This window comes from Strigops habroptila, chromosome 6 (assembly GCF_004027225.2).
Source record: "Strigops habroptila isolate Jane chromosome 6, bStrHab1.2.pri, whole genome shotgun sequence".
Classification (NCBI taxonomy): Eukaryota; Metazoa; Chordata; class Aves; order Psittaciformes; family Psittacidae; genus Strigops; species Strigops habroptila.
The window spans coordinates 62029211-62055268 of record NC_044282.2 but is presented as its reverse complement, the minus strand read 5'-3'; the positions used below and the strand labels follow the sequence as shown (position 1 = coordinate 62055268).

Below are 26058 nucleotides of genomic sequence, written 5' to 3'. Positions count from 1 at the left end.
CACAGCCACACAGCAAGTTGTGGGCAACAAGAGACCTAACTGCTCTACCTGCAGCTCTCCAGGGCCACGCAGACCCTCACAGCTCAGCCTTCACGGGCAGTGGGATGCCCTCGGAGCACCCAGGACCATATGATGCTATGCGGTGCTGCTCTGGAGCCCCTGGAGAGGCTGAGGACGTGCCCAGGGGCTGAGGGCAGGCCCTGGGGGGCGGGGAGGGTGGGCTGCCCGGGGCGGGAAGGGGGCTCTGGGGCAGGCCTTGCCCTTCATATGGCACTTCACTGCTGACCCCCAGGGCAAGGCAGGGTAAGGAGGTTAGGGAGGAGGGGAGGAGAAGGGCAGGAGCCCCGGGCCTGCCCCCCCACCGCACTTCACTACCGCCCCCTGCGGGACGTTAACGGCACCTGTGAGAGCCAAATCTCGCGAGAACTTCGACCTGAGGCTTGAGGGGGATTGGCGAAGTCTCGCGTGAGCGGAGGCTCAGCGCGGTGAGGCGGCTCCGGCCCCGCCGCGCTCCCGTCCTCCCTCGATTCCTCCCTTCCTTCCTTCCCTCCCTCCCTTCCTTCCTTCCTTCTTCCGCCGCCTCAACCGGGCCCGGCCCGCGCCGCCCCGGCGCGCCATGGAGGCGAATCCGCCCAAGCGGAAGGAAACGCGCAAGTCGCTGCGGGTTAAAGTCATCTCCATGGGCAACGCGGAGGTGGGCAAGGTAGGCGCTGCGATTGGTGGGTGCGCGGCGGGGGCAGGCTAGTTATCCAATGGGGAGCCGAGAGCCGCCGGCTGCTCTGCTAGAGAGGCTGCGGATTGGTGGCTGTGCCGGCGGCGGGAGCCAATCGGAGGCGGGCCACGCCGGGCGGTGGGTGTGAGTGGAAGATTGACAGCCCTGGGGCGGGGCCTCACGCCGTAGCGCCGCTGTTCATTGGCTGCGTGGCGATCGGGCGGAGCCGCACGGCGCGGCGCGCAGTTGGCCGCGGGTGTTACGGCGGCGGCCGCGGGGGGGCGCTCGGCGTGCCCCTCCGTGCGGGCGGCGGGCAGCTCCCGGCCCGCGACCCCTGCCCGAGCGGTTGGGTCCCTCCGGGACCTGTCAGCTGAGGAGCGCCCGTTCCCGTGGCCGCTCTCTTCAGACGGAGCCCTCATGGCCGTGCTGCAGCCACAGATGCCGCGGTGCAGCGCCCGAGGGCAGGAAGCGTGTATCCAGCCCTTGGTGCCTTCCTCAGCTCGTCCCAGCCCTGCCCTGCCCTGCTCGGCTTTGGTCAGGGGGTCACCAGGACCCCCCGTTCCTCCTGCTGCGGTGGATGAGCTGGCTCCTTTCCGGGACGTTATTCCATCTCCCCGCCAGGTTCTGTTCTGAAGTGCTGCTCTCTGTGCTTGCTAAATAAACGCGGTCCTGTTAAACTGCTGACAGCACAAGGACTCCCGTGGGGCAGACAAACGCCTCACGGATATCAAGCAAATCCAGAAGGATCTTGCAGGACAGAGTGAGTGGGCAAAGAGGTGGCAGGTGGCGTGTATCCTCACAGCATTTGTCTCCTGATGGCTGATAGCAGCCAACACCTCTGCTTGCACTGAACAGTATCTCTGCCAGTCAGGGGCAGAACCAGGGCTGGAGGGACCTCGTGTGACCCTGAATGAGCTTCTCCTGCTGCCTTCTTGGGCTGCCAAAATGTTCTTTGTGGCTTTTGGGTAGCTGACTGCCCCCCGGCCCCTAAATACACAGCTCCTCCAGGCTGCATGTTTTCTGTAGGAGAATAAATCAGAGTTTCTTGGCACTCCAATCTCCAACCAGGTAAGGAATAACTGACAACCAGTGGGTTTCCTTTCTTTTTGCAGAAAGAAAGCTGCTCCTGGTAAAGATTGGTCCTTTGGTTGTGGGCTAATTAGCTAGTTCAGGGACTTAGAGCACAGTTGATGTCTCAGCAGCCATCCAGCTGGTGGGAGCTGTCAGCAGATTCCCTGTTAATGTGAATATTATGGTCTGTGGTGCCGTCCTGCTGAGAGTCCCTTTTCTTTTCTCCCAGAGCTGCATTATAAAGCGTTACTGTGAGAAGAGGTTCGTTTCCAAATACCTGGCAACTATTGGCATTGACTACGGCGTCACAAAGTACGTACCTTTGTGGTGAGGAGCAGCAAGTGCTTGCCTCTGCTGAGGCTCCTTAGTTTCCACAGCATAATCTGCATTTTTGCTTTAATAATAAAATAATCTGCATAATTAGTGTTCCTCTGATAGCATAGCTCCCCATTACCATGTGACATCCAGAGCTGGCGGTATCCTCCTTGTATGAAAGGCTCTAGAGGTGATTTTCTGTCCCGGCGCTCAGATCTAATTACCGAATTTACTGTGAGGGTGCTGAGGCCCTGGCACAGGGTGCCCAGAGGAGCTGTGGCTGCCCCATCCCTGGCAGTGTTCAAGGCCAGGTTGGACACAGGGGCTTGGAGCAACCTGCTCTAGCGGGAGGTGCCCCTGCCCATGGCAGTGGGTTGGAACTGGATGAGCTTTAAGGTCCCTTCCATCCCAAACCATTCTGTGATTCTATGATATTTCTGTCCCTGATCACCCAGCTCTTTCTCTGCAGAGAGCTGCAGAGATAGGGCGTGTTCCTGCGGGGAACCAGCCTGTGCAAGGGCTGAGGAAGAGCCTTCTCAAGAATTTCCCACTTCTCTTTCAGGGTGCAGGTCAGAGACAGAGAGATCAAGGTGAACATCTTTGACATGGCAGGACACCCATTCTTTTACGAGGTAAGGCAGACTCGGCCTTGGGCAGCACGCCACAGGTCTGCCCTCAGCTGGCCCATCTCAGAAGTGTTTGGCACCCCTTGGTTTTCCTCAGATCTGCCTGAAATTGGGTTTGGGAGTGGGAAACTTGAAAATACTTTTCTCCAGGCTGAACCAGCCCAGCTCTCTCAGCCTGTCTCCATACCAGAGCTGCTCCAGCCCTCAGAGCATCTTTGTGGCCTCCTCTGGCCTCACTCCAACAGGTCCACATCCTTCTTATGTTGTTGCCCCAGAGCTTGATGCAGGACTGCAGAGAGGTCTCACCAGAGCAGAGCAGAGTGGACAGGTCCTGTAGCTGACTGTAGACTCTTCCAGCAGCTGTCCTGGGGATCCTCGGTCTTCCCTGTTGCCGGCACTGGGCAGACAAGCCACAGAGGCTGCAGCCCTGCTCCAGCTGCTGGTACAGATCCCTTACGCACACCTGCATGTACAGATGGACATGTTGCAGGTCCCACCAGTAGCTGGGCTTAGACATGTGGTCAGTAGGTCAAGTGGCTGGCCCTGGATCTTTGCTTTGCCCTGCTGCTGACACACAGGGAAACACACACATGCCAACAGGCCTCTCAGTGGACTCACAGATCTTCCAGTCTCCCCAGGAGCTGGTCTGATACCTTGTCTGCCGTTGTGCCTCTGCTTTTGTGTGTGTGTAGAGGTGAATCTTTTATGGGCTGATCACAATCATATGATGTGCCTGAGGGCAGTGTGGTCAAGGTGTCAGGTGGGTTCCCCATCTGTCATTTTTCTGCACTATTCTGTTTGTGAGGAGGTGAGATTTTTATCACAGAACCAAATAGGTGCCAGGTAAATGATGATCACCCAAACCCACCGGGCCATGTGCTCTCATCCTGGCTGTCACTGGTGCCCATGCTCTGCCTTTGTCCCCACAGGTGAGGAACGAGTTTTACAAGGACACACAGGGAGTCATCCTGGTCTACGACGTCGGACAAAAGGAGTCTTTTGATGCACTGGACACGTGGCTGGCTGAGATGAAGCAGGAGCTGGGCCCCCATGGGAACATGCAGAACATTGTCTTCGTTGTCTGTGCAAACAAGGTGGGCTGTGGGGGAAAGCCAGGCTGCCATGCAGTCCTGATCAACAGCCCTCAGGGCTGCTTGTGTTCCCGGCTTGAGCCCAAGCTGTTGAGCTCCAGCTACAACACGGGAAATGTTAGGTTGTAGAAAGACTTTCTAAGAGCCAGATGTGTGTGTGAGGAGCACTGGAGACCGCATTTCAACCGGGTTTTGAGAATGTGGTAGCCACTTGTCAGTCAGGAAGGGATCAAGTAGAGGTGACACTGTCTCTGGACTAAACTCAAAGGCCCTTTTCACTTGAATTTTCTGTGCTTTTCTTTCCACGCTGCCTCCATCCTTTCAGGATAAGCAAACAGCTCTCCAACCAGACAGGCCTCTTAACTGCTGTTAGATGATCATCCTTGGAGCTGTGTTCCTCCAGCTGCCGCTGCAGACCCTGGCTGGGCTCTCATCTGTGCCTTTTCTCCTGGTCTAGATCGACAGTACCAAGCACCGCAGCGTGGATGAGAGCGAGGGGCGGCTCTGGGCGGAGAGCCGGGGCTTTCTGTACTTTGAGACATCAGCACAAACAGGAGAAGGAATCAACGAGATGTTTCAGGTGAGGTGTAATGAAGGTGGGGAGAGCACACTGAGCCATGATATGATGGTAGGGTATCCCCTGAGTTGTTTGGATCCCACAAAACCTTTTGGCCCTTTGCTCCAGAGGTGTCTTCACAGTCAAATGTTGCCCTGAGAAAGCCATAGCTGCTTAGCTCAGGATTAGTGTTAGTCCTCCAAGACCTGACCTGCCTCTAGCATTGTGTTACTCAGAACTGATGATCCCACCACGAAGCAGAGAGGCTCATATCACCTATTCAGGTCTAGCACTGGGCTGAAGTGGGCGTGAGGTAAATGTGAGGCTTAGCCTCCTCAGTCTGTCCCACAATCCTTGCAAGGACTAGATCCTCCCAGACTGGGAATCTCAGCTCCGCACGGCCCAGGCAGTGGGAATTGAACATTCAGCAATTGCACAAATGCTCCCCCAGGCTTCAGAGGACGAGCCTGCAGCCAGTAAGGGCAGCGGGATCTCCTATGCACTGCCACCACCTCTGGGGACCATTCCTTCCTGCTAACTCCTCCTGTGTCTGCAGACCTTTTACTCTGCCATCATCGACCTGTGTGACAACGGCGGGAAGCGCCCTTCTTCCAGCATGGGGGTTGGCTTCACCAAAGAGCAGGCGGATGCCATTCGCAGGATCCGCAACAGCAAGGACAGCTGGGACATGCTGGGGGTCAAACCTGGAGCCACGAGGTGAGGCAGATTGCAGCATTTGCTTGTGTGTCTGTCTCTAATCTTTCTGACCTGGCAGGCTGGTTGCATCTGTGATCTTTTAGTGAGCTGCCTGCTGATAAGCTCACATTGGTTTATATAGCAACTGGGCACAAATATCTAGCCACAAAATTAAGGCAATGCAAAAGAAACCGTTGGTCCTGAGCACCAGATTTCGTTCTGACAGACAAGCCAGGCTGGGGGCAAGGGGGAATGATGAACTTCAGCCCTGCCAGCTGCCCAGACTTGCATCCTACCTTTAGGCTGAACCATTTCTGGTCACTCCCTTGCCAGATGTGTTTGAAGTAGCTCCAGCTTTACTTTCCTTGCTCTCCACGTCCAGAGAAGCTTTCAGGCTGCTGTAAAGGCTGCTGCCCACATTATCAAAAGAGATTGATGTTACAGCTCTTCCACCTGGAAATGATACTCCCGCAAGTCAAGCTTTCTCTTGTCTTCCTCGGAGGACCTCTACCCAGGTGGAATTGGTCAGTGCTGGCATAAGAGGTTGGATATTGAATCTCTCAGTTCTGCTGTATGACTTGGGCAGCTAAAACAAGCTCCCAGAGCTATATCTTGCTCTCAGAAACATATGTACTCCTTGCGGAGGGCCTAGAGAGGAGACTTTGGGATAACATATCATTCAGGACTCACAATTCCTTCTGTCGGCTCTCTGAAATGTAGATGTTAAGTCTAACCCCTTCTCCCGCCCCCTGCCATCCGTGGGGAGAGATCAGGAGCTCTGTGGGGCAGTTTGTGCTGTGATCACCAGCACAGACGGACTCGCCTCCCGCAGGAGGTGCCCCCCTCTCTCCATGGCCTGCAGCTGGAGCTGGAGGTGTCTGCCTTGGACCAGACACCTGAGGCTTAAAGGGCTGAAGTGATGTGCAGTGCCTTCGCCCGGAGCGTGTAGGCGGTTTGATGTGAAGCTGAGTCAGGGTGCGTGTGCCCCCACGCTGTCTCCCAGCTTTCTGCTCTCCTGGTGCCAGAGACTCAGCACACCAGGACACGTGTCACAGGCACGTGTCTGGCATGATGGGAGCGTTTGTGCTGGCATAGTCCCATGGTGGAGGGGGTGTATCTGCCCCAGGAGAGGGGTTCTCCCCCCCACTGCTTGTGCCACAGCAAGAAGTGCCCTGTATGCTTTTCTGCAGCTCTTTCTTCATAGCACCACCTCCAAAGCCCGGAGGTCCTTATGCTGCTGAGAGAAGGGTTCAAAAGCATTTCCCCAGGGTTGTTGAGCACCAGGGGAGCTCCTGGCCCTGCTGTGCTCTGCCAGCGGGGGCAAGGCTGAGCCGGGCTGTGTCATCTGGGTCCCCTCACTCTTGTCCTGTCTCCTAGGGATGAAGTGAACAAAGCCTATCGGAAGCTGGCTGTGCTGCTCCACCCCGATAAGTGTGTGGCTCCCGGCAGCGAGGACGCCTTCAAAGCGGTGGTGAACGCCCGGACCGCGCTTCTCAAGAACATCAAGTAGGGAACAGCCACTCAGAGCTGGAAAACTTCCCCTCCTCCCAGCTAGCTCCTGTGGGGCACCTCTCTCCTCCTCGTGCTTACCGCTGGCACGGACACATACTCTCCCAGCGCCACCCATGGGAGCAGGACTGCATCAACTGGAGCAGCCTTGAGATGTGCTGGAAAGGGGCAGAGTGCTGAGGAGGGCAGAGGCACCCCAGAGCCCTCCCTGCATCCATGGCCCCAGGTCATGGCTGATGTAAGTGCTGAAAACAGTGAGGTCCCCACCTTCTCGGCTGTGTTGCACCTCAAGAGAGTTACCAGCCGTGGAGGAGTTTGGGTGCGTGGCTCTAACCTGTGGATGCAGCAGGAGCAGATTGAGGTCTGATCTGAAAGCTGCTGCTCCTGAAAGCATTGGTGTCGTGGGTGGAGGATACCCAGGAGAGCAGTCAGTTGTCAGCCCTGGGTTATCCTAGAGCCGCCTCTGCAAGGCTAGAAGTGTTGAGAAGCACTTGCCAAGCACCGCGGCAGTTCAGCATCCTGGGCAAAGCTGGCTCCTGCCAGCTGACACCCAACAATACTGCTTTTGACAGTGAGGAGAAGGGCAGGTTGCTTCAGGAAACCTACTGCAGGGAGAAACTGGCTCCCAGAGTGTCCTTTTCCCCTTCCTCCCCAGGCTGTTGCGGTGCCAGGAACAGTCCCTTCTGCAGGACTGGGGCTCTTCCACCTACTTATCACAGCACAGAGTCTCCTGCCACCGCCTCCTTCCATCTCCCTGAGCTCAACTCCTCGGGAAGAGCCCTTAAGGCTGCAGTTCCTCAAGCAACATGCTCCCTCCCTCCCATCCCTCTACTCACACTGTGCCAGCGAGCTCTGGGTAGGTGCCACCATTCCCTATGGGTGACTGTCCTCAGCTGTGGGTGGCCCTGGCTATTTGCAAGCAGGAAGAGGGTGCCAACCCAAGGCAGAGGCAGTTCACCCTCCACTCGCTGCCTGTCAGCTCTGCCCTTCCTCCCCCTGACCAGCTTCATCTCCTGAGCTTCACCCACACTGCAGAGCTGTGTGAGTGCCTGCGAGCTGCCTGCTCACTTGGCCTCATGTCGCTCTCAGATTAGGTGAGGGGTGGAAGGGCCATGTTCTCCCGAACTCTCTCTTCTCTTCTCACAGCAGCGTCACCCTGCTTTGCTGGTTGCCTTATAGGTTGCTGATCAGCAGGTGGGTGCAGGTTGCCCCCTCCTAGTCATAGCTGCTGTTTGATTTGAATAGTCTCATTGATTTAGAGGGGAGCATTGCTGGTCACCCCAAAAAGTGCTTGCAGAGGCTTGAGATCTGGCTGCTGTGATCGTGAGGGAGGTCAAAGCTGTGAAGGCTGCCAGGCTCTTAGGGGAGACCAAACGGGAGATTTCATGTTATTTCCAGGGCCCAGTTTTATCTCCTTGCTGCTGTATGAGCTTGGCAGGGATGGGCAGGACACGAAGCCATGAAATGAAAGCCGCTGAGTGTGTCTGTGTGTGTCCTTACCTCACCCCACAGGTATCCTGTTCAAGTGTTTTCTCCTATGGTCAGTGCAATATGTTTTGGTTTGTTTTTTTCCCATTTCAAGGCAGCTTTTCTGTGTTTCCCCTTCAAAATGTATCAGAAATCAACAGTAGATTTCCCCCTCTCACTTTTTGACAGCAAGCATTAAGGGACTTTAAAGCCAGTATCATTTTGCTCTTGCTCTGGTTTCTGGTGCTGGGAAGAAGTAAGCCTTCCTGCTGGGAAGCCCTTTTTGGTCCTCCAGTGTGGAAATGACCAAGGGGAGATGTTGCTACAAGAGGTTAATGTTCAGAATAGTTCCATTTTCCCTCTCCCGGGTGCATAAAAAGCTGGGCTGGGGGGGGTCAGCAGGGCAGGCACTGGAGCTGTGGCAAGTTATGCCGACAGGGACTCGTTCCACACATTTTATGGTGCTCTGGAGTTCACTGCAAACTTCCCTGCTTGCCTAGTGGAGGAAACCACTTAATACTGTCTTCAAACCTATTTCTCTGTATTTTTTTTATCCCCCATTGAGAAGGGTAAATAATCCTTTTGCTGAATGGTGCACTTCATTTCGAGGGTGAGATCTCAGTGCCTGGAGTGGTTTAAAGGCTTCCTCAGTTCCTGCTGCTCAGGAGCTCTCCAGGTCTTTTGTGCTATGTATGGTCCCTCCTATTTGTTCCTCAGGTGACTCTGGCTGTTAGTCTTGGGGTTTCTGCTGTCTGTTTACAGAGCTGACCGGACCGTTGGAGACCATTACACACGCATGTCACATCGAGCCATGCCGGTGACCTTCTGAGTTGTGTTATTTTTATAAATTAAACCCCCCCTTTGGAACAAAGGAAGCCCTGTGAGCTGTCCTCCTGCGGTGACTGCCTGCTGTTAATGTTTAATTGCCCTTTGACTCATTTCTCTCCTCCCCAGCTGGGTCTGGCCAAGGCTGGTGGTGAGGAGCTGCCCTCGAGGGTGATGATGGAGGTTGTGAATCAACTCCGCAGGAGTGGGAGCTGGGTAAGGGATCAGTGCAGCCCTGGGAGTCCCACAGGGACATGATGTGGGATGCACCCTGCTGCGGTGGAGCCTGGCTCTGGGCAGAGGAGGCAGAGGGGTAGCTCCGTCCTTGCGCCATGCACACACACCTCTGCACCAGCAGCCCCAGTAGTGTGCTTGCTCCATGCCAGCTCCATCAGGACCCCAAGCTCAAGGTCCCTTCAGCAAAGCTGCCACCATCCAGGCTTTGTCTCAGGCCAAGAGTCCCACGTCCTCCTGCCTCGTGTGAAGAGCAAGTCCTGCTGCTGAAGCATGTGTCCTGCTGTGAAAGCACCAGGATCTGAATCCAGATGAAGAGGTTTCCTGTTCAGCATCCAGAAATGCAGCTGGGAGCCACCTTTGAAGACCTGTGGAATGAGAAACCTCCCCTTAGTGTGCCTAGAGGTGGTGCCCGGCCTGTGCTCTGCCTGCCCCTCAGCACTCAGTGGAGCTGGCAGGCAGGGAGGACATAGTATTTCTGGTCTGGCCTGTGCCCAACAGCCGTGGTCTGCTCCTTGCTGCCGCTCCAGGCTCGTGCATCCTGTAACATGCCCAGGAATGAACCTTCCTCTGGGACAAGGCTACGCTCATCCTGCTTCACGAACCAGTGATGGGTCCCCTTGCTGGCCTTTGAACCAGTTTTGCTGGCTTTTGGACCAGTTAACCTTCCCAACCAATGTGCCCTGTCCATGGCCAGCCTGGGATGGCTTAGCCTGGGCTCCCCATGGGGGAACATGTCCCAGGGCAGATGACCAGGGCTTGTGTCCCTGTCCAGTGCTGGCCAAGGCAAGGGCAAGGCTGGGCAGCCCAAGTCCCTGACACTTGCCTGTGCTCCTCTTCAGCTGCAGCAAAATGGGAGTAATGCTGACTATGCCCCAAATCTCAGGGGAGCTGTGGATTTGGCTTATCATTTTGGTATTAATTACTGCACAGAAGCAATTACTTCCCTGGCAAAGGAGCTGAGATAGCCTCTTGTTAGAACTGCTGGGGTGAGGACTTGCAGGAAGGCAGTGGGTACAGCTTCATGGGGCCAAGTGTGATTCTCTGGTTGATCAGGGAGGACTCGTGGTGGCAGGGGGCTGCTTCAGGGCACCTCCATCAGCTCTGAACTGCAGCCAGTGTTCCAGATCCAGGACGCAAGAGGAGAGCTGAAACACGAGGAAGAGGAGGGGTAGCTTTCTGAAGAGGTTTCAGGGGGGTATCAGTCAGTTTTGGGGGTGATTTGGGCAGTGTAGGCAAGGGGGATGCGTTGGGGGAAGGCCTGGTGTTTCCCTGCTCCCCTCTGGAGGGGGAGCTGTTGTAAGGGGGCTGTGACCCCAGAGAGGGCTGCGGAGGAAGCAGAGTCGGGCCAAGGACAGCCTGGCAGGTTTTAGGGTGTATGGCCTGGCACCCTGCCCACCTGCCGGGGTTGGGGTCCCTGACACCCGCGACTTGGTTCAGGACGTGTGGGTCCCTGTGGGGGTGCGAGCTGCTGGAGGCGGGCCATGGAGAGGATGGAGGTGGCAGCAGCGAGGGAGGGACACAGGTGGGGCAAATCCACCCGGAAACCGGCCGGGTTCCCCCTCCCTGGCGGCAGCAGGGCCGCCCGCACCCGGCACCGACGGGGTTACTGAAGGCGGAGACGCACCGGGGCGCACCGGTACCGGCACGGCCGGCGGTGGGGGCCCGCCCCGGCCCTGGGTAAGCCCTGCCCGGCCCCCTCCGTCCCCAGAGCCGCTGCCATGCCCCCGCCGCCGCCTCCGCCGCCTCGTCCCCGGCCCCGCGGAGACCGAGCGGGCGGCGGGGCAGGGCGGCCCCGGGCGTAGGGGGCGGCGGAGGCGGGCGGCGGGGCCGCCGGAGGATGCGGCTGCGGCCGGGAGAGGCAAAGCGCAGCGCATCGGATCGCTCCCGGCGGCGGGGCGGCACCTGCGCTGCCCAGGCTGCGGCCCCCGGCCCTCCATCCCTCCGTCTATCCATCGCCTCTATCCATCCTTCCACCCATCCGTCCATCCAACCCCGTGGAACGAAGGCTCTCAGGAAGGGGCAAAGACAGGAGGAGCGCCGGGGATCGCCCCCCGAAGCGGCTGCCCTCGAAGGAGGAGCAGGGAGGCATCGCGACATCTTTCCGCTCCGCGTCGCTTCGGTTGCAACCTGGCAGTGCGCAAGGGCTGGGGAGAGAGCTGGCAGGGAGCTGGGCAGGAAAGCGCCTTCTGCTCCCGGCCTCCCCGCACCACACCGCCGGTTATTTATGCTCATCCCTCTTTCCCTCCGTCGGCCGCTCTTCGGCACGCAGCGGGATTGAGGGTTAAGGCTGCGGGAGAAGGTGAAAGGCCTCGCTGTTCGGTGGCCGGCGAGACGGGGATGCTGCGGGCGATACCCCGGTGAGCATCGGGGCGCGGGGAACCGCGGCGTTTCTGCGGGGCCGGAGCAGGGGAAGGCGCCACGATGCCCAGGAACAGGGCTTTTTCAGAGCCCGAGTGCTCGGCTGAGTACTCCGCCGACTACTCGGTGAGCCTGCCGTCGGACCCCGAGCATGGCGTGGGGCGGACCCACGAGGTGACGGTGCGCAGCTCGGGACCCTGCCTCTGCCTGCCCCGCTTCATGCGCCTCACCTTCACTCCTGAGTCCCTGGAGAACCTCTACCAGACCTATTTCCGTCGCCAACGCCATGAGACCCTCCTGGTGCTGGTGGTCTTCGCCGCCCTCTTCGATTGCTACGTCCTCATCATGTGCGCCGTGGTCTATGCCCCTGACAAGCTGGCCCCGGTGCTGGCAGCAGTGGCCGGGCTGGTCACCCACGTGCTGCTCTTCATCCTTTGCAAGTACAGGCTGCTCCCCGAGCGGGTGGCCCGCAGGTTCCTGCCCTACATCCTCTGGTTCCTCATCTTGGCCCAGATCTTCTGCTACCTGGGTCTCAACTTCTCCCGCTCGCCCGAGGCCAGCGACACGGTGGGCTGGCAGGCTTTCTTCGTCTTCTCCTTCTTCATCACGCTGCCGCTGCGCTTGGCACCCATCGTGCTCATCACCGCCATCTCCTGCGGAATCCACACGCTGGTGCTCGGTGTCACCGTCGCCCAGCAGCGCCAGGATGCCCTGGATGAAGGCACATTGCTCAGACAGGTACGGGGCCGGTGAGGGGGCACGGGGTGCCCTGCGGTGGTGGGGTCTGACAGGCAAATCATTCCCGTTTGGTGTTCCCATGAGTTACTGTGGGGTCCATCCCTGTCCCTATGCCCTAACCCTAAAGCTGGCTTTGATCCGAACCCTGCGAGCTGACTGTGGTGTTTGCTGGGATCACGGAGCTCCCCAGAACATATCCGGGCAGTGGGGTGCTGGGGCGCACGGCCACAGACCTGACCCTGCAAGCACAGATCCAACCCCGGGAGCCACCCAAGGTGCACGGAGTGTGGCTGAGCTGCTGGGGAAACTGAGGCACGGTGGACTGCGGGCTCCCTGCCCGGAGGCCTTGCTTGCACCAATTCCCTTTTGAATTGCAAAAATGGCTAAAAATGTCCCCAGATGGCCTTTTTTGACAGAAAGGTGGCAGGAGCTCAGCTTCTGGGCTCGCAAACAGCCACTGGAGCTTTCCCAGGAGGAAGAAGCCGGGCAGCCGCTTGGCCCCAGCGTGGTTCTTGGGCAATGCCCATCACTCAGCCCCATGCCTGGAGCAGAGCCCAGGGGGGCTTTTTGATGACTTTCTGCCCCAGCCAAGCTGGAGAAACAGCATCCCCAAGCCCAAACATGGCCATAAAGATGGGCTACTAATTCATGTATGCAGCAAAGGAGGGGACATGGGGCTCAGATGGGGGAGAGTGGTCCCTGGCCCATCAGGTTCTTAATATTTCCTGGGAAATACCCACCTGGAGCAGCTAAAGATTGTTTTTATTCCTTAAATCAGTGGATTTCATGGCTTGGCCTTGTCCTTTTCCTCCCACAGATGTTCCCACTGGCCACTCATGCACCCACTGATCTGGGGAATCTTTCCACGGCTGGGGTAGAGAGGGGAAAAACAAGCCAGAGCTGAAAACTTGTGTGCTGGTGGCTACTGATGGCAGCAGGGAAATCCCACTGGAAATCCCGTAATGGCGTGAGCTCCGTGGGAAGATGCTATGGGAATTTGGGATGCTCTGGGTTAGGTCCTGGGAGATCTTCAGCTGTTCCCAGCCTACATAGGAGAGGAGGAGGAGGTATTTGTTTGCTTTTTGGGATGTTTGGGGAGTATTGAGCCTGTGGTCACTCTAAGAGTTTGGACAATGGAGCCTGTTCTCCAAAAAGCCCAAAGATATTGGTTTTTCCCTGTCTCTGGGTGGGTGCTTTGGACCTGGTCCCCTGGCATGGGACATCTCCTGGTGCCATACAGGGTTTTGCAAAGAAAAGCACTTTTTGGGCACCGTTTCTGGAGTGTGCTAGGCTGGGTGCTGGGGCGGCAGCGTGGGTGCCCTCCCAGTGATGCTCGGGTGGAGGCACCGCACCAGCAGGAGAAATCCCTGTGCACCAGCAGCTTTCCGAGGTTTTGCTCCTTCTCTGGGATGCAAACCCTGCAACGTGGCCGATCCAAAGGCAAGGAAAACTCTCACTGCCACCAGCCATGGGATGCAGGAGGTGAGGGGCCATGCGGGCATCCCCCTGGCCGGCAGCAGGCATGCGCTGCTGTGTTAATCATTGCTGTGGCATGGAGAGTCCGGGGCCGGTAAAACCTTGGCAACGCGGCATGCCTCAGCCTCTGCCTGCTGCAAAAGGAGGAACATTATGTCCAGAAATAAACATCATATGCTTTATTATTATAGCTGGTGGTGCAGCTCCCGGAGGGCATTGCTATTAATAGGATGAACTGGAGGATGTTGCTTGAGCGGGGCCGGCGCAGCCTGGCAGGGTTCATGAGAGATGCCGACAGCTTCTGTCCCGCTGCTGGCCATCGAGGAGGAGCCTGGAGGCTGAAATCATGGCAGGGGTCAGGGTCTGGTGGTGTTTGAGGCCATATCTGCCATGGTTGCGTGCAAACCAGCTGCAAAGCATCCCTGTGCTTGGCCAATGGCTTGGTCCCAGTTTGGATGGGCCTGGTGCATCCTACCAGGATCTTTCCTGCAGGACATGGTTGGGATTGGATGGGGAAGGAAAGATAAGGATTGTTCCACTGGCTCTGCACGCTCCTGTGCGTGTCTTGCTCTCTCTGCCCCCACATTGCTAAGTGCAAATAATAACCAGTGAATGTGCCAGGACTGGGGTCTCCTCTGTGCTGGGGCTTTCCCCACAGCATTTGGGGTCTTGAGATGTGTTTTGCATTTCAGGGCACTCACTGGTGAAGGTTTTTGGGGCTAAGCATCCATTCCACGGCTGCAGGATGCAGCTGGAAGATGCTCAGCATGGGATGTGGCTGTGCCGGGTGAGCAGACGCCTGGGGTTTCTGGCAGCCCCGGTGTGCTGAGCTGTGCCAAGCAGTGCCAAGCTGCCCCCTGCCCATCCAGCCTGGGCAGAGTGGCCCTTTGTCATGGCAATCCAAGAGGCTGGTTAAAACTAGCAAGTGGCTGCTTGGTTTGGGGGTTTCTTCTTGGTGCCCACCTCCAGATAGCTCTTTGCTTGCAGTCTGCTGTGCCACGAGTGCAGGGGCTTCCCAGGGATCCCCAGCTGCAGCAGTGGGACCTGGGCAGGATCCAGCCCTGGGGCACCAGCTGAGGGTCCCGGGCACTCTCCCCCACTCCTCATGTTCTTTCCCCCCCACAAAAAAGAGAATATTTCCTTGTTGCAAACCATCTTCTTAACCCCAATGCGGTGCTGAGCCAGCACACAGTGCCAGGGCTCTGTATTTACTGCTGCACGTGGCCTGGTTCGTCTGTGCCTCAGTTTCCCCCTGTGTAAAAGAGGTCAGCAGCTCCTCCCTGTCTCCGTGTGGTGAGACCCAGCCTGCCTGGGGCTCGATGCAGTTGGGTGATAAAACCTCCGAGGACAGGAGCAGGATCACATTAGGGCTTTCCTCCAACCAAGATGGTCTATGAGGACCAGGGGTGGGACAAAGTTGGTACTGGAGAGCTGGGATCAGAAGGATGCTGAGCATGGCAGCGCATCCCTGATGGAGATGAGCCCCAGAACAGCTCCGTGCTCTTCCCACTGCCTCCTCCACAGTAATTGTGACACAGCCCATGGCCCACGTACCCATTGCCACTTTGGCATAGCTGGAGCCTGTTATCACATCCTCCCCATCCCTCATCCCCTTTCTAGACTAAACGAACTGAACACTTTTGACTTTCCCTCGTCAGTCAGATTTTCCATTAAGGGCTTTTTGCTCCCATCTCCAAACCTGCTGTGTCCCCTCCTGGATTGCAGGGACATGGGGTCCAGCCCATGGGCACAGGATCCAGCCTGGAGGATGGGTTCCAGCCCATGGAGCTGGGGTCTAGCCTGTGGGATGGGACAGGTCCAGCCTTGGGGACATTGAGAGGGATGCAGAGGGGCAGGAGCATAAGTAAACACACGATTTTAGCCTTGGCTGTGGTTTTACTGACTTTTTCTTCACAAAGGGCTGCAATTCCTGTGGAAGGAGCGGATGGCACGTGAGAGCCACTTGCCTGCAGCAGCGCCGTCCCCTGGGGCTGCACCCAGCCCCTGCCAACCTGCTGCCTCTTTCCAAAACATCTCTGCAAGTGCTAATGAAGTGGCGTCAGCCGCCGGGGACCATGCTGCATCCTGGGACGCTCAGGGCATGATCCCCAGCCAGACCCCTCCTGCAGAGCCACCGTGACGTCCCGCATGAGCCCACCAGCAGTTCACGGTGGCCGTGACTTGGTGATTTATCTCCAGCGTGTATTTTATGTCCTCCTCCAGCATTTGAAGGCTTTTATCCACTCTCACCCATCAGGCTGTGCTGCCCAAACAGGGACTTGCAGTGTCTCCATGACCTCATGTCTCCGCTCACCCCTGTCTCCTCTTCTCTGTCCCCAAAGATCCTGTCCAACATTGCCATCTACCTTTGTGCCATCACGGTGGGCACCATGTCCTACTACATGGCTGACCGCAAGCACCGCAAAGCCTTCCTTGAAGCGCACCAGTCCCTCGAGGTCAAGCTCAACCTGGAGGAGCAGAGCCAGCAGCAGGTAGGAGCCACGGCTGGGCGAGATGACAGCATGGGGACAGGGCAGGGGATGGCGATGGAACACCGGTGTGGCTTTGAGACATGGATAAAGCACCCACAGCCTGCACCCTGCATGGTGCCGAGGGGGACAGGAGGACCCATGGCGGGAAATGCATTTGCAGCTTTGCACCCTATTCCCAATGGGGGGACTTTCCATGTGACCGTCTTCTTCCAGGGTCTGCCAGCTCCTGCCATTGCCACCACCAAGCTATCCCCATTCCTGAGCATGGCCACAAAGCAGGTCCCCACCTCCAGGCAGGGCCACATGGCATGTCCCTGTCATTGGGCACAGCCACACAGCATGTCCCTGTCCCCAGGCACAACCACATGGCAGGTCCCCATTGCTGAGCAGGGCCATGCAGCAGGTCCCCATCAAGCCGCAGCCATCTCATGGGCTTCTCGTGCAGCAGACCATGATGGGAAGGGCGAGCTGGCAGCAGCAAGCACAGCCATCTGCTCTCTGCTCATCCCAGGGGCAATGCCTCTGTGGCAGACCCCCATGTACATGTCTGTGCTGGCGCTGTGCCGTGGTGACCAGGCAAGAGGATCTGTCAGAGGGGAGCAGGCAGTGTGGTGCCAGCCGGCTCTTTCAAAACCCTGTTGTCTCCAGCTGCTGTCCAGTGATGAGCTGGGCTAATTTTAGAACCTTATCTGGGGCCTCTGTCCCCATCTCTCATCTCTTATCTGGTTGATCCACTGCCAGCAATTTGCTCCCAATGGCAACAAGAGACACGTGGTGAGGCCAGGCCAGTGCTGCTGGCATTCTCATTGCTGCAAAACCTGCGTGGATGCTCTGATGTCTGATAAGGGGTTAGGTACAGGGAAGGGTCTAGGTGATGGGGACAAATCCTGAGGCTGGGAGATGCTCCGAGTGAGAGTGCCTTCGAGGCTCCAGCTTGCAGGTTTGAAGGAGTATAGGAAGGGACATGGGTTTATTATCACATAAGCTCTGTTTTCTTAGGGAATTGAGCTAAAAATAGCCTGTGATCTTGCAGGAAAGGCTGCTAGCATGAGGCCAAGTGGCTCGGGGCAGCGGGGCCGCAGAGCAGGGAGCAATGCTCATGGCCAGATCCATCTTTCCTCCCTCCAGATCATCGGTGGTGGCTGAACTGGCAGCCCCACAGGCAGAGCTAAGGTTAACATTGCTCAGAGGAGCTGAGGAGCTCCTGCACTCCTTCCCACCAGCACTCCCTGGGGATGGGGACTGGGATGGGGACACGGTGCCGTTCCTCCAGCAACAGCCCTGCTGCGGCTGCGCACAGACACCCCCAGTCCCGGGGGAAAACCCACTTCATTAACCAAGTTACTTACATTTCGTGTGAATCCCCACGCACAGCCATGCAGATCTATCTGTTCTCTGGCTCTGGGGCTGCAGGGCCAGCAACGGGTTCCATGTCCCCAGGTAGGCTTGATCCTCCTGGGCGACCTCAGTTGAGTCCTACGCCCCTACGCCCTACGTGGGGCACTCACCATGCTTTTGAATTGATAAATCCTCCCTAGTGTGCTTTAATCCCGGTCCCTATAACCAGCTCTGACCCAACCAGGGCAGGACAAGCTGGAGCAGCTCACAGGGACCCTGGGGATATTGGTGCAGCCCCCAAGGTAGCTCCCAGCCCCATGTCCCAGATTTATTTGGGCTGATAAAAGCTTGGCCAATCCAAAGCATTTTGATTCTCTATATTGTGCCTGCAGAAAGTATCTGGGGAGCACAAGGAAACTTTGCAGCTCATCAGCCAGTGTGCAAATAAGCGTGTGGGACTGTCCCTCCTTCCCACAGCTCCAGGGACAGGGTGGTTGGTGGCTGCAGTGCTCCAAAACTTCCACTCTCCCATTCTTCCCTCACTGGGATTTATTCCCACTTGCAAAAATCTCAATGAGAACTTATAAAATAGGGCAGAAAAGAAGCAGTGGTTGGTATCACTGGGAAGGCATCGCCAAGGAGGACCTGTCACCCATGGGTGCATCCTCTCCATCTGTGGGTGTGGGTTTGGAGTTGGGTTGATGGCTCCCAGCTCCCTGGGGTGCCCTGGGACACCCTGCTCCAAGCTTACTCCTCTCACCTGGAGGAAAAGCTCCTGTTCCACCCATGGCTCCTTCCCCACGTGTGGCTCAGAGCTTGGGCTAAAGACCTGGCTGAGCTCTGGGATCCATCCGGGGATGGTCACGTCCAGCAGTGAGGCCCCAGGAGCTTGGAAATGTCACTTTTCTGCATTTGCACCATGTGTTTGGACTGTGCCTTTGCACTGCACATTCGCACTGTGTATTTGCACTGTGCATTTACACCACACGTTGCTGTGCTTGGCACAGGCTTGGCTTCGTGTCACAGCAAACTCTCTCCTTTGCCCCGTCCCCAGGAGCGGCTGATGCTCTCCATCCTGCCCAAGCACGTGGCCGATGAGATGCTGAAGGACATGAAGAAGGACCCGAGCCAGAAGGAGATGCAGCAGTTCAACACCATGTACATGTACCGTCACGAGAACGTCAGGTAGGACCATCCTGCTTCTGAGCCATCCTTGTGGCAAAAATGTGCATTTTGCTGTCTTGGCTAGAAATAAGGGGAGAGATTGGGGTGGTTTAAAGCTAAAGCAAAACGTGACAGGGGACAGCCACCAGCCACACCATGGCTTGGGGCACCTTTTTGCTCCAGCCCTGGTTTGCAGAGCATCGTTTTCAGCCACATCCCAAACCAGCCTTTCCTTTGGAGAGCAGGGAAGGGGGGTCCAGAGACACACACACACGGAGCTGATCTTCTACCCACTGCTCCCCACAGCATCCTCTTCGCAGACATCGTGGGCTTCACCCAGCTCTCCTCCTACTGCAGCGCCCAGGAGCTGGTGAAGCTCCTCAACGAGCTCTTCGCCCGCTTCGACAAGCTGGCAGCCGTGAGTGTCCCCCCCCTCCTGGCATATAACGAGTGGGGCAGGTCTCAGCCACCACCCTGCTCCAGCCCCAGCTGAAAGCTGCATCCTGGGATGGGGATGAGGAGGTTAAAGTTTTAACATTCCGGGATGCTGGAGACGCCCTGCCTTGTGTTGTAAAAATAGAGCTGGGAAGCAGGGGGGGCCTCCCCCAGCCAGGGTGCAGCCGGGGTCCCGCCGAGCCCTGGGGGAAGGCAGGGTGGGAATGGAAAATCCGATGATCTATGATGTCCCTGCTGGCTGCAGGAGACTCTGTGTGGGTCAAGGTCAGCCTGGGAGAGGGATGGGGGCAGCAAAGGGGTTGGGGGGGTCACAGCTGATGGTTGTGGGGCTGACACTGTGCCCCCCATCTCCAGAAATACCACCAGCTGCGCATCAAGATCCTGGGCGACTGCTACTACTGCATCTGCGGGCTGCCCGAGTACCGGGAGGACCATGCTGTCTGCTCCATCATGATGGGGCTGGCCATGGTGGAGGCCATTTCGTAAGGGCTTTCTCCTCGGGGTGGGTGCCAGGGTGGGCAGGGGGCACTGGTGGGCTGAGGTGCAGCCTCTGCAAAACACCAACCGTGTCCTGGGCTGCATCACCAGCAGCGTGACCAGCAGGTCGAGGGAGGGGATCCTCCCCCTCTGCTCAGCTCTGGTGAGACCCCCCCTGCAGTCCTGCCTCCAGCTCTGGGGGCAACAACACAGGAAGGACGTGGAGCTGTTGGAGTGAGTCCAGAGGAGGCCACAAAGATGCTCTGAGGGCTGGAGCAAGAAAGCTGGATAGGGGGTTTTTAAAGGGGCCTATAGGGACAGGGCAAGGGGGAATGGCTTTAACCTGACAGAGGGGAGACTGAGATGAGATCTTAGGAAGAAGTTCTTCCCCGTGAGAGTGCTGAGGCCCTGGCACGGGTTGCCCAGAGAAGCTGTGGCTGCCCCATCCCTGGCAGTGTTCAAGGCCAGGTTGGACGGGGCTTGGAGCAACCTGCTCTAGTGGAAGGTGTCCTTGCCTGTGGTAGATGGTTGGAACTGGATGATCTTTAAGGTCCCTTCCAACCTAAACTGTTCTATGACTCTAAAATTCATTAAAATATTGAGGGGTGATAATTAATGATGAGGAGTCGGGATGGGGATGAGCCGTGGGGTGGGGATGGGTTGGCACCCCCCATATTGACCTTGTCTCCCCCCTCCAGCTACGTGCGGGAGAAGACCAAGACAGCAGTGGACATGCGGGTGGGGGTGCACAGCGGGACAGTGCTGGGGGGGGTGCTGGGCCAGAAGCGCTGGCAGTACGACGTGTGGTCCACCGATGTTACCGTGGCCAACAAGATGGAGGCAGGTGGCATCCCCGGGTGAGCATCTGCAGGGGGGTGGTGGGGGACAGGGTGCCCTGCACCCATGGGTGACACTGGCGCCCGGTGCCGGCAGGAGGGTGCACATCTCCCAGAGCACTATGGATTGCCTGAAGGGTGAGTTCGAGGTGGAGCCGGGTGAAGGTGGCTCACGCTGCGAGTACCTGAAAGAGAAGGGCATCGTCACCTACCTCGTCGTGGTCCCCAAGCAGCCCCTGCGCAATGGCATCAATGGGGTGGTGAGTGGCGATGGCAAAGCTGTGGCAAGCCAGGGTAGGGAGAACACCCCACCATGACCCACCACCTTCACCTTGCAGAAGCTGTCGCTGGCCTCATCCCATGGCGGCTCCCCACCGTTGGTCAACACTAAGGAGCGCAACGGCAGCCTCGGCCTGGCCTGCGTCAGCCCCGAGGAGCCCGAGGAGCCTGACGCCCGGGTGAGAGGCGCCCTGGAGTGCGGAGAGGATGATGGAGAGGTACAGCCCATGTAAAGCATCCCCCTTCCAGCAGCTTGGGGGGCTGCTGTTAGCCACACCATGGTGGTTGAACATCCCACCGATGCCAGCGTGGTCTTGCTGATGCTCGGCTGTGCCGGCGCAGGCGGTGAACCCCTCCTTCCCCAACCCTCGGCGGCGGCTGCGGCTGCGGGACCTGGCTGAGCGGGTGATCGACGCCTCGCAGAACGAGCAGGAGCTCAACAAGCTGCTCAACGAAGCCTTGCTGGAGCGCGAGTCCGTCCAGGCGTGAGTCACCCCGGCCGGCGGCAGGGCCCGGCACGGCTTGGCATGTGCCAGTGCCGCTGGGCGCTGATGGGTGGTGTTGCCAGCAGGCTGAAGGGGAAGAGCACCTTCCGGCTCTCCATGCGCTTCATTGACCCTGAGATGGAGACACGCTACTCAGTGGAGAAGGAGAAGCAGAGCGGGGCTGCCTTCAGCTGCTCCTGTGTTGTCCTCTTCTTCACCGCCTTAGTGGAGGTCTTCATTGACCCCTGGTATGGCAGGGAGGTGGTGGGGATGGGTGGTCCCAAACCACCAGGCTTCAAACCTATCCCCTCCTGGGCTTCTTGGCAGGTTGGTGGCCAACTACGTGACTTTCGTGGTGGGGGAGATCCTGCTGCTCATCCTCACCATCTGCTCGCTGGCTGCCATCTTTCCCCGGGTAAGACAGGACATCATTCATGGTGATGGGACACTGTCATGTCCCGTGATGTCCATGATGTCCCATCACCATGTCCTGCCTGAGCAAACCCCCACTACTTTCATCTCCCCGCAGGTCTTCCCCAAAAAGCTCGTGGCCTTCTCCACCTGGATTGACAGGACCCGCTGGGCACGCAACACCTGGGCCATGGCTGCCATCATCATCGTCACCATGGCAGATATTGTGGACATGGTAAGCCACCAGCCTTGGTGCCAGCAGGGCTGAGCCTGCTCCAACCTCCATCCAAGCAGCCCATAATTGTGCACAGCTGATAGTTAAAGCAATTAGCAGGGCTGCACTGTAGGGGGGATGGAATTTAGGTTGGGTGTCCTCCTCCTGCTCTTCAAAGCACCCTGTCCCTTTGGGTGCCCATGCAGCCCATGGAGAGGTGCACCTTGTTCCCATGTCCCCCTCCTCACCCTGCCCTCGTGCCCCCAGCTCAGCTGCTGGCAGGACCACAGCGGGATGGGCAACGGGACTGCGGGGCCACCCCAGCCAGGCGGCTGCGGGGAGCAGCCCAAGTACTACAGCTACATTGCCCTGCTGGCCTTGGTGGCCACCATCATGCTGGTGCAGGTCAGCCACATGGTCAAGCTGACCCTCATGGTGTTGATCACTGGGGCCACCGGTGCTGTCAACATCTACGCCTGGGAGCACATCTTTGACCAGTATGACCGCCGCCGCGGCCAGCAAAGCACGTAAGGGGTGGCAGGGGGTGGGCACGGGTTGGGGGGTACAGCCATACCCACCGCCCATCCACGCCGTGTCACCTCTGCCGCAGGTCCTTGCTGGTCCCCTCCAAGTACTCCATGACTGTGATGATCTTCATCGTGATGCTCAGCTTCTACTACTTCTCTCGCCATGTGAGTGACTTGTTACCCTCCCCTCTGTGTCTTCAGCCTCAGCCTCCGCCCATATTTCTTGTAAGCTCCAAGGCAGCATCTCCAGCTCTTCTCTAAGGAAGCCCACCTAAGGGTTCTCCAGGACCACATCAGTGAGGAGAACACTTCCATTTCACCCCTATGGTTAGGGGTACGTAAAAACATGGTGGCCCTAAGGCCCATGCCTGCCCCATGAGGGTTCTGTTTGCACCTTGGAGCAGGTCTCATGTCCCTAAATTAGGGCTTCACCTTGTCCCACAACCTTCTTCTAGGCCCAGACCAGCCCCATAGCACCCTGGATGCTCCCAGTACTGGAGGGGACCCATTGGTGGGTAGGAAGTGGGGGTGCAGCCATATTCCCCTACCCACAGGTGGAGAAGCTGGCCAGGACCCTCTTCCTCTGGAAGATTGATGTCCATGACCAGAAGGAGCGGGTCTATGAGATGCGGCGCTGGAATGAGGCCCTTGTCACCAACATGCTGCCCGAGCACGTGGCCCGGCACTTCCTGGGCTCCAAGAAGCGGGATGAGGTAAGGGGCACCCAGAAAGGTGTTTTTGTTCCCATTTTGGGAATGGATGGGATGGGCTTCAGCTCCAGAGGCTTTGCCATAGGCTCTGGTTGAGCATCTCTGGTTGGCTGAAGATGATGTCTTGGCTATGAGGTTGCAGAGGAGCACACTCATATTTTCACATGTCCCAAAGGAAGGTGGTTTCATGGGAGGGTTTGGGTTTGCTGGAGGTGCTGATGTCATGTGTGGGCACTTCTTTGGTTGCCCAAAGAAGTGGTGGGTGCTCCATCCCTGGCAGTGTTCAAGGCCAGGTTGGACGGGGCTTTGGGTGACATGGTCTAGTGTGAGGTGTCCCTGCCCATGGCAGGGGGTTGGAACTAGACAAGCTTTCAGGTCCTTTCCAATCCAAACCATTCTATGATTCTACGTCCCTGGCTTACAACCACTGTCCCATCCCACCCCCAGGAGCTGTACAGTCAGTCTTACGATGAGATTGGCGTCATGTTCGCCTCTCTCCCCAACTTTGCCGACTTCTACACGGAGGAGAGCATCAACAATGGGGGCATTGAGTGCCTGCGTTTCCTCAACGAGATCATCTCTGACTTTGACGCAGTGAGTTGGGATGGAGCCAGCCATGGGGATGGTGCGGGGCTTGGCTAGACCTTCCCTTCCTGCCCCATCTAGGGGCAGAAGGACCTGCGCTGGCTCTGGGGTGCCTGAAGGTCTTGTCTCCATGACTCAGCTCCTGGATGAACCCCAATTCCGGTGCATCACCAAAATCAAAACCATTGGCAGCACCTACATGGCCGCTTCTGGAGTGACCCCTGATGCCAATGCCAATGGCTACAGCACCAAGGTGAGGGGTCCCCATGCGGATGGGGGACAATGGGCAAGAGGTGGGCAGGCCTGATCTGTGCTGTCCTTGCAGAAGGAGACCCTCTCGGATAAGGAGCGCTGGCAGCACTTGGCTGACTTGGCCGACTTTGCCTTAGCCATGAAGGTGACGCTGATGAACATCAACTACCAGTCCTTCAACAACTTCATGCTCCGTATAGGCAAGTCCAGGAGCGTGGGGCAGGGTCTGCCTCAGCCTCCCCTGTCCCTCCTTCCTCAAGAGTGATGGGACACTGTAGGCAGCATGGCTGGGGGGGGAGCCTCATTGTCCCCACCCATTCCTTGGGACAGACTCTACTTCCGACTGGGATGTCCCATCCCTGTCACCAGGCACAGAGGTGACCTGTGCTCCCCATCTTGTGCAGGCATGAACAAAGGGGCCGTGCTGGCGGGTGTCATCGGTGCCCGCAAGCCGCACTATGACATCTGGGGCAACACAGTGAACGTGGCCAGCAGGATGGAGTCCACCGGCGTGATGGGGAACATACAGGTGGGGTGATGAAGGGGGGACAAATTGGCAACCCATGGAGGGGTGCAGCCCTCAAAACACCCCAGGCTGTGGATGGGAGAGGGAAAGTGCTGCTGGGAGCACATGTGAGGGTTGGGGCTGGCTCCTCCGAGCTGGGCATGGGGCAAGGTGATGCTCAAAGGGCATCCCAGGGCAATGGGGTGGGAGCTAGGCTGGCAGGTAGACCTGTTGTCCAAGCAGCATACGGGGGTCCCTGCTCCCTCTGCCATGTGCCATGCAAGGACTTCCCCGCTGCCCAACATGTCCCTGCAGGTGGTGGAGGAGACCCACCTCATCCTGAAGGAGTACGGCTTCCGCTTTGTGCGCCGGGGAGCCATCTACGTCAAGGGCAAAGGAGAGCTGCTCACCTTCTTCCTCAAGGGCCGGGAGAAGCAGGGCTCCTTCATCAGCGGCTCCTCCGTCACCCTGCCCCATCAGGTTGTGGACAGCTCATGAGGGTCCGGTGCCTGCCCGCCACCACAGCCACTGCCTCCTGGCGTCGAGCAGGGCGGCTCGGGGAGGGACCCACAGGGACGTCCGCCCCACTGCAGTCCAGATCTGAAACCAAACTTGAGAAACCAACCCCTTGGCACAACCCTTTCCAAGCCCCTGCTGGAGGTTTCTGGTGGGAGGTTTGCTCCATTGCGCCTGCAGCTGAGCAGGAGGGAGACAGGGGCTCCTCCAGCAGCTCACACTCGCGTGCAAGCGCACACCAGCTCTCAGCCCCCGGCGGGCATGGGGCCGGTGGCATGCGGCTGCACCACCAGCCGTGCAAGGGGACAGCACGACATTGAAGTAGCACCACGGGCCCTGGCTGCCGCGCACTCGGCACGAGGAGATCCAAACTCAGGGCCGGATGGGAAGACACCACGTCTCTTCTGTCTGCTGGGTGAAACCGAGAGCATCCGGGACTTGCTGTTAGTTTGTACCAAGTTCATCCTCGTCACAACCCACCATAGTTAGGAGATGGAGAGCACAGTGCTGCCTTTGACTTGGGGGAGAAGAAAAAGGAACCAATATTGTGTATTTCATATATATAAATATATATAAGAGTACAGATTGACATTTATATTTTTAACTGTGCCTGTTCCCTCCCTGCAGCAGCGCTTGCGCTTGTCTGGACGCTGCCCCGTGGATGCTGCAGTCACTTTGCTCTTGCTTGATGGAAAAGAGGACAAGGGACCAGGCGAGGAGGGGACTGGTGTGTTAAACCCGGTGCTGCCAGGCCTGGGGGGAGAAGGGAGGCACACACAGATTGTAATTACGCCGCTAATTTCTTGAATAGAAGCAGTTGAATTTCAAAGCCTGATTCTGCGCCTGCTCTCTTGTGGGGGTTTGGATATGGTGAGAAGGGCTTGGTTGCCTTTCCAAGGGGAAGTTGTCTTTGGAGGGATCCTCAAAAGGGAGGCTGAGCACCTCCCACCAGTGACATTCACTCCTCTGCCTCCTCGGCACTCCGCTGGCTCTGGCAGCAGAGTACCTCAACACTGGGAATGATACAGGAGTTTAATCCCCACCCTGTCAGGCAGAAGGAAGTTCACATCCACAGCCTTGCACTCACAGGGCCTGGGCTGCAGGTGCAAAGCAGCACCCCCAGGGACCCGGAAT

At 57.8% G+C, this 26058-nt stretch overlaps 3 protein-coding genes across 4 annotated transcripts in view; 2 read left to right on the top strand and 1 right to left on the bottom strand.

The window, feature by feature from the left end:
- EFR3B (EFR3 homolog B) overlaps nucleotides 1-654 on the bottom strand; it is a 49384-nt gene extending 48730 nt beyond the window's left edge. The window contains exon 1 of the mRNA XM_030491043.1: nucleotides 402-654. The gene's annotated coding sequence lies outside the window, so the exon portion shown is untranslated. The remainder of the gene's footprint in view (nucleotides 1-401) is intronic.
- On the top strand, nucleotides 452-8933 carry DNAJC27 (DnaJ heat shock protein family (Hsp40) member C27). Its single transcript, XM_030491046.1, has 7 exons — nucleotides 452-703; nucleotides 2013-2095; nucleotides 2661-2730; nucleotides 3654-3818; nucleotides 4273-4395; nucleotides 4928-5088; nucleotides 6445-8933. Exons 1-7 carry the CDS (start codon nucleotides 617-619, stop codon nucleotides 6575-6577), a joined length of 822 nt encoding a protein of 273 aa, XP_030346906.1. The 5' UTR covers nucleotides 452-616; the 3' UTR covers nucleotides 6578-8933.
- A 2029-nt stretch (nucleotides 8934-10962) lies between these two features.
- On the top strand, nucleotides 10963-25753 carry ADCY3 (adenylate cyclase 3). Of its 2 annotated transcripts, none has more exons than XM_030491039.1 (20): nucleotides 10963-12201; nucleotides 16020-16169; nucleotides 18562-18692; nucleotides 18978-19089; nucleotides 19482-19609; nucleotides 20303-20461; nucleotides 20538-20700; nucleotides 20779-20937; nucleotides 21062-21204; nucleotides 21291-21452; nucleotides 21532-21619; nucleotides 21734-21850; nucleotides 22097-22356; nucleotides 22440-22521; nucleotides 22911-23069; nucleotides 23514-23660; nucleotides 23791-23904; nucleotides 23977-24103; nucleotides 24308-24432; nucleotides 24724-25753. In XM_030491039.1, the coding sequence occupies exons 1-20, from the start codon at nucleotides 11527-11529 to the stop codon at nucleotides 24904-24906; spliced, it is 3384 nt and encodes a 1127-aa protein (XP_030346899.1). In that variant the 5' UTR covers nucleotides 10963-11526; the 3' UTR covers nucleotides 24907-25753. The 2 variants fall into 2 exon arrangements, with proteins under 2 accessions (XP_030346899.1, XP_030346898.1); XM_030491038.1 differs by having other exon boundaries at nucleotides 21288-21452.
- Nucleotides 25754-26058: the final 305 nt, after the last annotated feature.

Bases quoted from the DNA above. Each gene is read 5' to 3' on its own strand.
- DNAJC27 (XM_030491046.1), top strand. From the start codon at position 617: ATGGAGGCGAATCCGCCCAAGCGGAAGGAAACGCGCAAGTCGCTGCGG. The intron at 704-2,012 runs GTAGGCGCTGCG...CTTTTCTCCCAG, and splicing joins GCAACGCGGAGGTGGGCAAG to AGCTGCATTATAAAGCGTTA. The intron at 5,089-6,444 runs GTGAGGCAGATT...CCTGTCTCCTAG, and splicing joins GTCAAACCTGGAGCCACGAG to GGATGAAGTGAACAAAGCCT.
- ADCY3 (XM_030491038.1), top strand. From the start codon at position 11,527: ATGCCCAGGAACAGGGCTTTTTCAGAGCCCGAGTGCTCGGCTGAGTAC. The intron at 16,170-18,561 runs GTAGGAGCCACG...CCCCGTCCCCAG, and splicing joins AGGAGCAGAGCCAGCAGCAG to GAGCGGCTGATGCTCTCCAT. The intron at 20,938-21,061 runs GTACAGCCCATG...GTGCCGGCGCAG, and splicing joins GCGGAGAGGATGATGGAGAG to GCGGTGAACCCCTCCTTCCC.